Here is a 14,942-nt window from a genome sequence, read left to right on the forward strand (position 1 = left end):
GTATTTAGAGGATTTTTTTCAATGAACTTATAAGGAGAAAATATGGGACTTTTAAAATCGTCCGGTTTACTGTATCAATTTCAAAATGCCCTTGACCTTCTGTCAAATTATTTCATTTTCACTGATTATGACTATAACTGGCTGTAACTTGGTAATTAATCAATCGATTATTTTCATACTTTGGCAAAATAACCTTTCTGTAAAGGCCTTCTAAAGGGTTTAACTGGCCTTTACCTTATAATAACCTTGGTCAAGGTCAAAGTTTGGATTTTGGTTAAGTTGTCATAATTTTGTTATTTATATACAGATTTGATTCATATATGGACAAAAGAACTTGACAAAACCAACCTGTTGAATCATAACTGTCTATGATTTGATTCATTCTTGTCATATATGAAATTTTAAATTTACTTTATACAGTATATACAATTTAACTATATTCTTTACGAGTACTCTGTACTACAATATCCACCTGCTGATGTGTTTGACTTTTGAAATAAGAAAAAGTCTTATATGGCCCACCTAGACAGTGGCTCTTGTTTTTATTGCCAAATTTATATTGTAACATGAAGCCATTTTTTATTAACATTCTCACATGTGTTATGCTTGAAATGTTTCTACAAAATAGATTTATTAACATGGTTTTATTTTAGAAATATGTGGTCGACAGATTTTCTATTTACATATCATTTCTTGGAATAAATACAGTAATTACACTGATTTGTGTTTTATACACTTCTACTGACATATGCAAGACCTTTGCACGAAAATTGGTTGAATTTTTTTTTAACCAAACATGACAAATATCATTTTCCAACCAATTCCAATGTCATATTTTGAATTGTTTATTCACAATATTTATGATCTTGCTAGGTTTGTTAGTATGTTCTCAATTCATGATTTTCAAGGTTTGACCAGAGTTTCGAGGCATAAATTTCATACTGTATACAAACAAGAGCCACCGCCGGGCGGGGGCAACGCTCGACTTTTTACTTTTTCTAAACGCAAACATAGAAAGGTTTGAACATATCTTAATGTTTCCTTTTTATAAATTAGTTGGTCTGTCTTGTCACATAAGTTTTGTTTATATATTTTGTATATATATATGAATAGAAACATTAAGCAAATTTCTAAAAATAGCAACATTACGCAATTTCTTAAAATAGCAACATGACGCAATTTCTTAAAATAGCAACATGACACAATTTCTAAAAATAGCAACAATGACCCAATTTCTAAAAATAGATAAAATGACGCAATTTCTAAAAATAGCTACAATGACGCAATTTCTAAAAATAGCAACAATGACGCAATTTCTATAAATAGAAACAATGACGCAATTTCTAAAAATAGCAACAATGACGCAATTTCTATAAATAGAAACAATGACGCAATTTCTAAAAATAGCAACAATGACGCAATTTCTAAAAATAGAAAAAATGATGCAATTTCTAAAAATAGAAAAATATGACGCAATTTCTAAAAATAGCAAGAATGACGCAATTTCTATAAATAGAAACAATGATGCAATTTCTAAAAATAGAAAAAATGAAGCAATTTCTAAAAATAGAAAAAATGACGCAATTTCTAAAAATAGCAACAATGACGCAATTTCTAAAAATAGAAAAAATGACGCAATTTCTAAAAATAGCAACAATGATGCAATTTCTATAAATAGAAAAAATGACGCAATTTCTAAAAATAAAAAAAAATGACGCAATTTCTAAAAATAGAAAAAAATGACGCAATTTCTAAAAATAGAAACAATGACGCAATTTCTAAAAATAGCAACAATGATGCAATTTCTAAAAATAGAAAAAATGACGCAATTTCTAAAAATAGAAAAAATGACGCAATTTCTAAAAATAGCAACAATGATGCAATTTCTAAAAATAGAAAAAATGACGCAATTTCTAAAAATAGAAACAATGACGCAATTTCTAAAAATAGCAACAATGACGCAATTTCTAAAAATAGAAACAATGACGCAATTTCTAAAAATAGAAAGAATGATGCAATTTCTATAAATAGAAAGAATGACGCAATTCTATAAATAGAAACAATGACCCAATTCTATAAATAGAAACAATGACGCAATTCTATAAATAGAAACAATGACGCAATTCTAGTTGTTGTTGTTGTTGTAAATATATATATATATAGACACACACACACACACCAATAAATATATAATTATGGTCATTTAATGCACAAATCTGAGAAAATTCAGTAATTTAACCTTCAAGGTCAAGGTCATTAAAGAGCCCAAGCAAATTTGGGTTTGATAAACAACAAGGTCTGGTCCTTAAGAATGTTCTCCCTTCAATAATAGCAAAGTTACAGTCAGTTACCGCCAAAACAATGAAAATTTCAATAATTTGACCTTCAAAGACAATGTCATTAATGAGTGAAGGTCAAGGTCTTTCGGTATATTTTTAACAGTAATCTTTGAAGATTATTATGTTCAAGTTTCAAGACAATCCATTCAAAAATAACAAAGTTACAGCCAATAAAAGCCAAAAAAATGAAAATTTCAATAATTTGACCTTCAAAGTCAAGGTCATTTGTGAGTGAAGGTCAAGATCTGGCTGATTATTTTTAAGGGATATCCTTAAAGATTATTATGTTCAAGTTTGAAGACAATCCATTCAAAAATAACAAAGTTACAGCCAATAACAGCATGAACAAGCAAAAATTGGACTTTTAACCTTGATGGTCAAGGTCATTTATGGATGAAGGTCAAGGTTAGTGTGGTCTACTGAAAGGTCTTGTCCCAAGGGTTGTTGTGGCCAAGTATGAAGACAATACACCAAGAAATAAAAAAGTTATGATCCAGGTACAAGTTTGCGGACGGCAACGGCAACGCCGACCTGACTATAACAATACCTCTACTTTTTTTTTCAAAAAAAAAAAAGTCGAGCTAAAAATTGGACTCATTCTGCTTTGAAAGTAGGAAATTTGAATGATATCAGATTAGAACACCTGAAATAGTTTGCTGTACAAATCTCAAACTTGTATGCAACAATTTGCCTCTATTACATCTTTTGTCTCTCCCATTGCATGTCTGTCGCTTTCAGTACTTTCAGCACTTTGATTACAATATGTATTTTAAGACAAGAGGGCCATGATGGCCCTTATATCGCTCACTTAAATATTAATACTCTCCTTTACAATGAACAAGTAATATTGTAAACTATAAACAAAGCAGATATAAAATATAAATCATAAACTGATATCACAAAGTTCATATTTATATCTGAAATAGTGCAGACTGGTTGCTATTGCTAAGGGAAAACAACAGTTACATAAGAAGTCATTGGTTGCTATACAAAATAAATGGTTTCCTTGGAAGTCAGTGCCTGCTATGTAATTCAATGGTAGATAATGTTTCAGGTATTTTCAGTCTCATTTAATTTTTCAGCAATTTTTGCAGCAATACATCTATAAACATCAGCCTGAAATAAATAGAGAAAAATACAGTCATACAAATAGAATATTGCATATAGGATAAAGCAATCAAGCAAATCATAATCAAATATGCATTGGATGCATAATCAAATATGCATTGGATGCTCAATGAACCTGCACATTTAACAATACATTTCAATTCACTTGGTCAGTATAAGAGCAAGTATTAAGCCAGGCAGTAAGAGCTAAATTTTAATCTTTCTGGAATCTTCACATTAACCCCTTACTTTACCTATGGTGTCTGACAGAAAAATTAATAAAGACACCAGTCTTTAATTTATATTGCTCACCTGATAAGTAGGACTCTAAAAATGACATGGAATAATTAATATTGTTAACTATGAATGAAAAGCAGATAAAGCAGGTATAGGTACAAATGTAAAAACAAGAGCCACCGCTGGGAGGTGTCAACGCTCGACTTTTTACTTTCTCTAAAAGCAAACAAAGAAATGTTTGAACAAAATCTTAACATTTCCTTTTTATAAAATTAATCGGTCTGTCTTGTCACATTTTCTATAAATAGAAACACGCAATTCTATAAATAGAAACACGCAATTCTATAAATAGAAACATGCAATTCTATAAATAGAAACACGCAATTCTATAAATAGAAACAAGTGTTTGATAAACAACAAGGCCTTGTCCTTAAGTATGTTCTGTTATAATATGAAGTTGATCCCTTCAATAATAGCAAAGTTACACAAAACAATGAAAATTTCAATAATTTGACCTTCAAACTCAAGGTCATTAATGAGTGAAGGTCAAGGTCTGTCTGGTTATGTTTAAGGGTTATCCTTGAACATTATTATGTTCAAGTTTGAAGACAATCCATTCAACAAGAGCTGTCGGTAGGACAGCAACGCTCGACTATTCTTAGTGCTTGATAGTAAAAAAAATGCTTGATACAGTTACCTCCTCCTGTTTACAGGTTGGGGTCATGATGGTGAACAAGTGTGCAAAGTTTCAAAGCCATATGTCAATGGACTTTGAAAATATTTGAACTATTACAAAAACTTTAACGTAAATTCTAAGTCGAAAAGGGGGCATAATTCTGTCAAAATGCTTGATAGAGTTACCTCCTCCTGTTTACAGGTTGGGGTCATGATGGTGAACAAGTGTGCAAAGTTTCAAAGCCATATGTCAATGGACTTTGAAAATATTTGAACTATTACAAAAACTTTAACGTAAATTCTAAGTCGAAAAAGGGGCATAATTCTGTCAAAATGCTTGATAGAGTTACCTCCTCCTGTCTACAGGTTGGGCTCATGATGGTGAACAAGTGTGCAAAGTTTCAAAGCCATATGTCAATGGACTTTGAAAATATTTGAACTATTACAAAAACTTTAACGTAAATTCTAAGTCGAAAAAGGGGCATAATTCTGTCAAAATGCTTGATAGAGTTACCTCCTCCTGTCTACAGGTTGGGGTCATGATGGTGAACAAGTGTGCAAAGTTTCAAAGCCATATGTCAATGGACTTTGAAAATATTTGAACTATTACAAAAACTTTAACGTAAATTCTAAGTCGAAAAAGGGGCATAATTCTGTCAAAATGCTTGATAGAGTTACCTCCTCCTGTCTACAGGTTGGGCTCATGATGGTGAACAAGTGTGCAAAGTTTCAAAGCCATATGTGAATGGACTTTGAAAATATTTGAACTATTACAAAAACTTTAACATAAGTGGTTACGCCGACGCCGACGCTCGGGTGACTGCAATAGCTCTACTTATTCTTATCGAATAGTCGAGCTAAAAATAACAAAGTTACAGCCAATAATAGCCAAAAAATGAAAATTTCAATAATTTGACCTTCAAAGTCAAGGTCATTTATGTATGAAGGACAAGGTCTGTCTGGTTATTTTTAAGGGATATCCTTGAAGATTATTATGTTCAAGTTTGAAGACAATACATTCAAAAATAACAGTTACAGCCAATAACAGCATGAACAAGCAAAATTTGGACTTTTAACCTTGAAGGTATAGGTCATTTATGGATGAAGGTCAGAGTTAGTGTGGTCTACTGAAAGGTCTTGTCCCAAGGGTTGTTGTGGCCAAGTATGAAGACAATACACCAAGAAATAAAAAAGTTATGATCCAGGTACAAGTTTGCGGACAGCAACGGCAACGCCGCCGCGACTATAGCAATACCTCTACTTTTTTTTTTCCAAAAAAAAAAAAAATTCAAGCTAATAAGAATTTTCCATTCATGTTTATGGGCTGTGTGACAAAGATGGCCCATATTTGGACTTGTAAAACAACTTTTCTCATAAATAACCAGTCTATTTGGGCTGAAAATATAAAATGAAACCTCTAGAGTGTTTACAAGGTATTTTTCTATAAAGGGGGGCATATGTGTTGTTTGACATTTCTTGTTGCTCATAGCTTTTACTACGACTGTGTCAGCCAAGTGGGACCTAACGTTTAATGTCTATTTTAAGCTCCTGTGCAACCAGAACCACTTATGAGTTTGTAGGTTTTCTAGAGGGCTACCTAACTTTAGATAAAATTCAACAATGAGGACAATAATGAACAACAGACACACTGCCATCACAAAAACAGATTTTGGATTATTGAACCTATCACCTTTCACCATGAGGCTAGAAAAAATACTTGATATAGCTATATGCCTTCCATGACACTGTACCTATTTCATTGCTACTGCAAAATATAAAGAGATCATTTTTTTTACCTGTGGAGAATCTGGCTGAGATATCACTATAGGTCTACCTGTATCACTTGTCTCTCTGATAATTCTGTTCAATGGCACATCACCTTAAACATAAATAATAGTTGCTTTTTTTTCCTTATGAATATAAATCAATTTTTTATGCCCTTGCCATAAAATAGGGTGACATATAATGTTAACCTTTTGTACATGTATGTGTGCATGAGTGTGTGCATGCACAAAATTGTGTCCTGCTAATGTTTAGTTATTACTTGAAGTATTGTCAAAATATAGGCATAATCCTTCACCACAGTCAGGCAATGTGTCACATGCAAGGTAAATGTTTGTCAAAATAATTTTTTTTTTTTTTTTAATTTTTCAGCAACATATGTTGCCCATTTATTTTCCCCGTAATTGGTGCAGTGGGGTCGGAGAGCCATCCCCTACTGTACCTTACATTATCAATTCATGGCATATATCATCATACTATATTTAAAACATTTAAGTGACATTAAGCTCATTTTTTTTCAAAGTCAATATGAGATTTATTGACTATAAATTTCATTATTGACAATAATAATGGTGCTTGACAACAGTTGATATAAGAAAAAGTTTTGGATAAAATATATATCTGCCTAAAACATAAAGACTGTCCCATACTTTTATCAAGTATAATTTTTCCCTCTACATATGTTTCCAAAATGTTCCTTGAGCCATAAGAGTTATGGAATATATTGAAAAACTGAGACGAATCATGGCAAAAATGTATTTCAGCTTTCACTGTTTATATTCACTATTTGCTTTGGATGGGCATAATGTCACTTTAACTAAATAGATACGATATTGATATGCTAAAATAATTATTAATAGCTAAAATGGGGTTTTTGTGAATTTTTAAAGTAGTCTATTGCTGAATTTACATTTTCCTTTATATTCGAATTATATCTACAAAAAAAGACAAAGTAAAAATAACCTCGTTTTAAAACAAAATACTAAAGATATTACTACACAGCAATGTTGCATATTCATGTAAGTTATTGAATTTAATAAAGCAACAGGTATATGGAAAAGGCAAAAACAAGTTTGAGGTTAGAATTCATCTAATTCACAGGAAAATGTTTTCATTTACCTATATAAGTCTTCTCTAAAAAGTAAAAAAGAAAAGGTTGTTGGTGTAAACTTGGAGGATTTACTTCCAAGTTATTAATATTCTCTAAATATTAGTAGAGGTCACTGATGGAAGGTCTGTCAGGTAAGTAGAGTGTCTTAATAATATTAATAATTAAACAAGGGGTGTCTACTACTTAAAAATATCAATAATTACATAGTCTCACTAACTTACTAAATTTTTAAACATTTCCCATGAGCGTTCAAATTTTTCATATTGAAACAGCTGTTTGGCACTGTATTTTTCAGTAGTATAAATAGAAACTATTTGTTTCTTAAAAATTTCCAAAGAAGGCCTTATTTTCTTCAATCTGTTATAGTATATGTACTGTTTTGCTAGCAAAATAATCTTATTTAGGATGATGTTTATATTAACATTCCCAAATAAGATATCAAAATTACTCCAATTAGTGAAATTTATATTACATTTTTCTTTGATATATGATTGTAATTGTTGCCAAAATTGTTTAATAGTTTCACAATTACAAAACAAATGTATTAAAGTTTCTGGCTCATGTTGGCAGAAGTACAGTCATTTTCTGTAATAATATTCATTTTTTTAAGAAGATAGTTTGTGGCTAAAATTCTATGGTTGATTCTGTATTGAAACCAGATCAGTTTTGGGTCTTTTGTTACTCTAAAAACATTACTATATATTAAATTGAAATTCAAGTTATTCATATCGCCTAAACTTATTAATTCATTTTTCCATTTTTGCAATGAATTTGGGTATTCTTCCTTCTTTTTTATCATTCTATATATAGATCTGCATCCTTTTTTATCTTTATTTATAATAGCCAAACCTAAAGGAATGTGGATATTGAATGATTTCTTAGGTAAATGTCTTATATTATTATTCAAAAGAAATTCATTTACTGCAGCTAAAAAACCTTGATATTCCAAATAATTTGTTCTAATATTGAATATACTAATAAAATTTTGCCAGGTGTAAAATTCCCCTTCTTGATTGATAAGGTCCCCTAAAAATATTACTCCCCTAGATACCCATCTGTTATAGTAAACACTAGATCCTGCTACTTTAATGCCGGGGTTATGCCATAAATTGACTGAGTAACTTTGCTGACAAGAATTCAACTCTACATTTGAAGAAATTAAATAAAAACTGTAAAGCACATCTTTCCAAAAAGGATTTAAATCTTGATGTAATTGTATTCTTGCATAATCTGTACCATACTTATATATGTTATTTAAAAAAGGGCATGCACTTTTAACAATATGTAAAAAATTACAATTAACTGTCAACAGTCTTCTTAGCCATGTTGCTTTTAAACTATACATAAAACACTTGAGATCAACCATCTTAAGCCCTCCAAACTTGTATTCCTGTGATATAATATTTCTTTTAACCTTATCTCTTGAATCACTCCATAGAAAATTGAAAAACATTTGCTGGATAATATTTATTTTTGCTAATGGTGGGTTAGGAATACTCAAAATCAAATGATTTAATTTTGACAAAGCAAGGGTTTTAATAACCACTAATTTGCCGAGTGGTGTTAACACTCTTTTTGACCAGCAAGCAAACAACTTTTTAATTTCCTCAATTTTTGAGTCATAATTAATATCAACTATATTAGATAAATCTACTGAAAATTTAATTCCAAGAAGTGTGAAAAAGTTATCTCCCCATGATAAATTGTATTCTGGACAAAGTATTGTGCTACTGTATTTTTTTGACCCAAACCAAATTACTTTTGTTTTCTCCATATTTATATTAAGGCCTGAAATGTTTGCATAAAATTTTAAAGTTAACATTGTGTTTTTTAATGATTCTGACGTGCCATCTAAGAATAAACTAGTATCATCAGCATATTGAGAGAGTTTATACTCTGTACCATTAACACTAATTCCTTTTATATTATTATTATCTCTTATCAATATTGACAGGATTTCTGCGCAAAGAATGAACAGGTAGGGAGACAGAGCATCACCTTGACGACAGCCTCTTTGTAGCGAGAACCAATCTGACATGTGACCATTAACAATAACACATGACTCTATATTTGTATAAAAAAGTTTGATCCATGATCTAACAGAGGGTCCAAAATTAAAAAAACTCTAAAACTTGATGCATAAATTTCCAGGAAACAGTATCAAAAGCAGCTGCAAAATCTATTAATAGTAACAATCCAGGTATATTATTCTTTTCCGAGTAGAACAAGAGATCATAAACTAATCTTATATTTGTCGCCATGAGTCTTCCGGGTAAAAAGCCTGTTTGGTCATCGTTAATGATCTTTCCTAAAATATTTTTTATGCGAAAAGCTATTGAAGAAGATGCAATTTTATAAGATACATTTAGTAGTGAAATTGGTCTCCAATTTTTCAAGTAGGATTTATCTTTGTTTCCTTTTGGAATGCAGGTTATAACACCTTGTTTTTGAGTTACTGACAGTTCACCTATGTTATATGCATGATTTATTGATCTAACTAAAAACATACCTAAATCATTCCAGAAAAATTTAAAAAATTCTACAGTAAAACCATCATTGCCTGGACTTGTATTATTTGACATGCGTTTCAGACTATTCAACATTTCATTGTAAGTTAGGGCACCTTCAATAGATTGTTTCTCATTATCTAGTAATTTTGGTATGTCAGTATTATACAAAATTTGACTTAAACACACTGTTTCTGTATTTTTGAATTTATATAAATTTCATAATGCCTCTTTGTTTCTGTAAGTATTTCTTCCTGTTTTTGTAAATGTTTTCCTGTTTCTGTTATTAAAGAATTCATAAATTTTGAGACATAATTTCTGTTTTCCAAATTGCAAAAGTATCTTGTAGGTTTCTCTCCTTCTTGTATCCATTTAGCTCTTGATCTTATAAATACACCATCCATTTTTTTCTTCCGTAAATCTAAAAGTTCTTTTCTTTTGTTTTCTAAAAGTTCATAATTAGTGTTAGGATGGGACTCAATATCCTTTATTTCTTTTAAAAGTTTATCTTCATTATTGATGTTTATTTTTTTTCTATGAGACGCATAACGAATGGTGATTCCTCTAATAGATAAAAGAAGAGTTTCAAAAAATAACTGGTCATTAATGTTGACCTGAAGTTCATGAAGCGGAACATCATTTATATTTTCATTAATGTTGGAAGAATATTGAATTTTTGTTTCTTTAATGACTTTTTTAACTTCATTTACATATGCTACTTCTTTTAATAAAGAATTGTTAAACTTCCAGTATGATATTCCTTTTTTAAATTTGTCTAAATCGAGTGATATATAAATTAAAGAATGATCCGTTCGGTAACCCGATAAAATTAGTGAACATTCAAGATCTGTATACAAATTATCAGAAATGAGAAAAAAATCTAAGCGTGCCTTTTTAACTGGATTTCTTCTAAACCATGTGTACTCTCTTTTTTCTAAATGATTTTCTCTCCAGCAATCTAAAAGATTGAATTCTGACATAATATTAAAAACTTTATCTCTAGCATTAGGATTATTTAAATGAACATAATTAAAGCAATCCATTTCTGGGTTTAGAATCAAATTGTAATCTCCCGCCAAAATGAAGAGAGAATTTTCAAACTGTGACATTTTTTCATGAACCATATGATAAAAGTCTGGACTATCTCTATTAGGTCCATACACATTTACAAGACTTATATTTTTTTCACATATTTTGCAATTTAAAATCAGCAAATTCCCATTATTGTCCCGGTCAATGCTATTAATTTTACAATCAAAATTATTGTTTATAAATGTTGCTACACCTCTAGACTGGCTATTAAAATTACTAAAATAACATTCGTAACCCCATTGTGCCCTGATATACTTTTCTTCTTGTTGAGTGAAGTGAGTATCTTGAAGCATACATATAGAGTATTTTTTTGCATTCAAAAAATTTAAAACATCTTTGCGTTTACTTCTGTCTCCCAAACCTTGTACATTCATTGAAACTATTGAAATTTTATTACTCATAGTAATTCATAATTCCTGACAAATAGTTTTTGAACCTCTTGAGAAATAATATAATGTAAAAAGCACTTTGAGTGAAAAAGGATATTGTCATTGCTGTAGAACCCAAAAACCTTAAAGGGAAAACCTCCAGACAGACCGTCCATCATTGAACCAGTAGTATAAAACAAAAGCATGAGATGTATTTTCAATATGCTGTTTGAAGGAGAAAAGGTGGATAGTGATATATCTCAACTAAAACTACAAAATTGGTCGTACTTATATACATGTGCCTGTAAATCTACTGACAAAAAATTGGCTTGGTATTTGTTAAATAAAAATTGCTAAATAGAGAAAAAAAAACAACCAAAAAGGTATATAGTTAATTTATGTTTCAGACAGTAAGAAAAAAAGAGATTAATGAGGTCTACTTAAAATACATTAATCAAGTATTTCTACATGGAGACCAGGAGTACTGCTGTTACAGTAAATGGACTACTTGCTTATTATTTTTATGAATTTTTATACCAACGAAGTTCTTTAATTAGAGAATATTTTAACGGATAGTCCCTGATACAAGCAAAAAGAAAGAAAAAAAAATACTAAAAAGCAAATATCATGTTACATGGAGCAATCGATAATATATAACGTTACACATGGAACATCAAAAATATGACACAAAACATGAGCTTCATGCTACCTAGACATTAGATAAATAGTATAGCATGTATCTTAATTAATATGTTTCATATTACAAGGAACATCAAGCATGTGTTAAATAATATGCTCCATGCTACATGGAACATAAAGCATGTGGTAAATAATATGTTTCATGCTACATGGAACATCAGGCATGTGGTAAATAATATGTTTCATGCTACATGGAACATCAGGCATGTGGTAAATAATATGCTTCATGCTACATGGAACATAAAGCATGTGGTAAATAATATGTTTCATGCTACATGGAACATCAGGCATGTGGTAAATAATATGTTTCATGCTACATGGAACATCAGGGCATGTGGTAAATAATATGTTTCATGCTACATGGAACACCACAAGGAGCATCAGGTATATATATATGTCACATAATATGCTCCAGGTACATGTATATGGCAGATATAGTACATCATACTATATGGAACAACAGCCATAGGGTAAATGTAACTTTACCTTAGAATGGAATATTAAATTTTACCTCTATCATCTGCCAATCTCTTTTTAATAGTTAACACAACAGGAATGAAAATAACTTTATGTACACACTGAGCATCCTGACACTAAACTTATCATGCCACTGAAAAAAAAAAATAGACCACAAAGGACCGCATTCCACTGTTCATTTATTAATGTAAAAACAGTTGTTGTTTTGTTTCTGTTTTTTTTTTTAATTAAGATACACTAATTACGCATGACAAGTAGCTAACAGCTATTGCATTACTAACAGAAAAAAAACAAAAACAAACAATCAAAAATGTGCCGTCGATGCAGAATACGAAATACGAATACAGTAGATTATGAAAAACACAACCGATATCTGACAAACCGTATTTGTACAAGTGCAGACAGTTCATACTTTCTACATGAAAAATATTGAGCCTTTAAATGCTGTTAAATTTGCGTAAAATTAATTCTCACCGTACAGAAAGCCTTTACACAAGCATTTTATCGACACACCTCATGGGCGCAGCCATTTTCTTTGTTTGTATTACGTGTCTAGAATCTAGATCATTGAAACGCTCAACTATTAACGCCTAACGTACATTGAAGAAGGCGGTACTTAGAGCTAACCAACCAATCGAAATAGCCCAGGATGCTCAGTCAACAATAATAAACATTTGCACGTGTATATAAGCACATGGTTTTTGTTTACATAATAAGCTAAAGAAAAAATAAAAAATATTTGATCGGATACTTTTAACAATAGTGTAAATAAAAAAAAACACAGAAAAAATCGAAAGTTCAAATTGATACCGAGACAGTTTATAGTTCAAATTTGTTCACGTTGTCTATTGATTAATTCAAAGTTGTCTTATTTAACGACTTTCAGCACTCATTGGTAAAGTATCTAGATTTGTTCTACGATCTACAACGATTTTCCTGTTATTTTTTAGGAGTGCCACTATCTTCCCTTCATCTGACCATGCCGCTTGTACCTTGTCATGTGCTGATGTATTTTCTAATAATTTTGCATTCTCGTGTGTAAGGTCTTCCCGAATAACTATCGCCGAGCCTTTTAACTTCCGACGAGCTTTCATCACTTCTGATTTCACATATCTCCGTACAAATTTGCAAATGATAGGTCTGTTTCCATCATTATTATGTCTGCCCATTCTATGTACCACGTCTATATCAGTTTGTTGTAAAGAGATATTTAGTTTATCATTCACAAGATTGATGACTCTGTTTGCCGTCTCGTCTGGCGTTTCGTTCTTTTTATCTGCAATGCCGTAAATACGCACGCTATTCCGCCGGGTATATTGTTCGAGGTTGTTACTTTTCTCATTTAGAAATTTTAATTGTGTTTCACGCTCAATAAGCATTTCTTTCATAGCTTCATTATCTTTAATTAAGTTTGAGTTTTCTTCTTTAAGTTTAACGACACCATGTTCAACATCTGAAACATTATTTCTGAGCGTGTCTGCTAGAGATTCCATAGTTTTCACCTTCCTATTTAACTCTACAACTTCCGTACGCACATTTTCTAGCTCTTTCTGAATCTCAGACTTTACTTCGATTTCTAGCTCTTTAAGCTTCTTACTCAATATTTCTTCTGAGATCATCTGTTTAAACTTTGTTTCTATATATTCTTGTGAGGCAAGCTTATTTAATTTCTCGGAAAACTTTTGCAAAATTTCATTTAATTTCTCAGGGCTATCTGGCTGGAATAAGTACAAGTGTTTATCAAGGGTAGGCTGACCTTTATCTTCATTGTTCTGTTTTTGTTTATTTTTTGCTTTCGGACTTGAATTGTTACTCGACACAGAAGTATCCTCTTCAAAGGTGTCTTCTTTACCCCTTGTTTTCTTCTGTGACATGGAGGATATAGATGTTCTATTTTTCGCCGGCATTTTACAAGAGAAGCAAAACACTATTTACCTGTTTACTACCAGCTTGTTTACACAACTCCAGTACTTTTCAACACAGTTTTTTTCGCACACAAAGACACAAAATTGCGCGCGTAAAATATCGTGAAAATCGTGTTATTTTGTGTATAGTCCAATCGTTTTTTATTTTTATCAAAGTAATCACTTTTCCTCCTTCAAAACATAAAAGTTATTAAAACTTCATAATCCGTTTAATAAATCCTTTCATTTGATATAAAATTTGTAGTTAAATTTCCACTTAAACTATATTTAAAAGCTTCTTTTTGACCAGCGAAATAAATCTACTCCATTAGATTTGTTTGCGACCTTGACCTTTCGTTTGTCAAAATAATTAGTATATGTCTTCAACAGTGTCAAGGGTGATCTTGACTTTTGAGCTGTTAAACTTGTTTAAGTGTGTGATAGATCAACACAATATGCCAAACATTTATGTCTTATTATTTCAAAATCCATCTTTCACAATCATTAGGACTTTGGATGTACAAGTCTGACCTTCAAATTTAAGCTGAAGTCCTGATTGTTGCCTTCATGTTCAACAAATTTATGCTAATTTATTTTAAAATACTTAAATGAAAAATTCTCATCATTTGTGTGTCATATGATGT

At 30.9% G+C, this 14,942-nt stretch overlaps 1 protein-coding gene across 2 annotated transcripts in view; it reads right to left on the minus strand.

The window, feature by feature from the left end:
- Positions 1-3,238: 3,238 nt before the first annotated feature.
- LOC132728316 (iron-sulfur protein NUBPL-like) overlaps positions 3,239-14,942 on the minus strand; it is a 68,289-nt gene continuing 56,585 nt past the window's right edge. Inside the window, exons 9-10 of one of the 2 annotated variants that reach the window (XM_060713965.1) lie at positions 6,155-6,237; positions 3,239-3,455 (exon numbers count right to left, since the gene is read on the minus strand). In XM_060713965.1, coding sequence (XP_060569948.1) covers positions 3,390-3,455; positions 6,155-6,237 — 149 coding nt within the window. In that variant the 3' untranslated portion in view covers positions 3,239-3,389. The remainder of the gene's footprint in view (positions 3,456-6,154; positions 6,238-14,942) is intronic. The other variant, XM_060713966.1, reaches the window with a different exon arrangement.

Source organism: Ruditapes philippinarum, unplaced genomic scaffold (assembly GCF_026571515.1).
Source record: "Ruditapes philippinarum isolate M1 unplaced genomic scaffold, ASM2657151v2 ctg583_1_1_1_1, whole genome shotgun sequence".
NCBI classification, from domain to species: domain Eukaryota; kingdom Metazoa; phylum Mollusca; class Bivalvia; order Venerida; family Veneridae; genus Ruditapes; species Ruditapes philippinarum.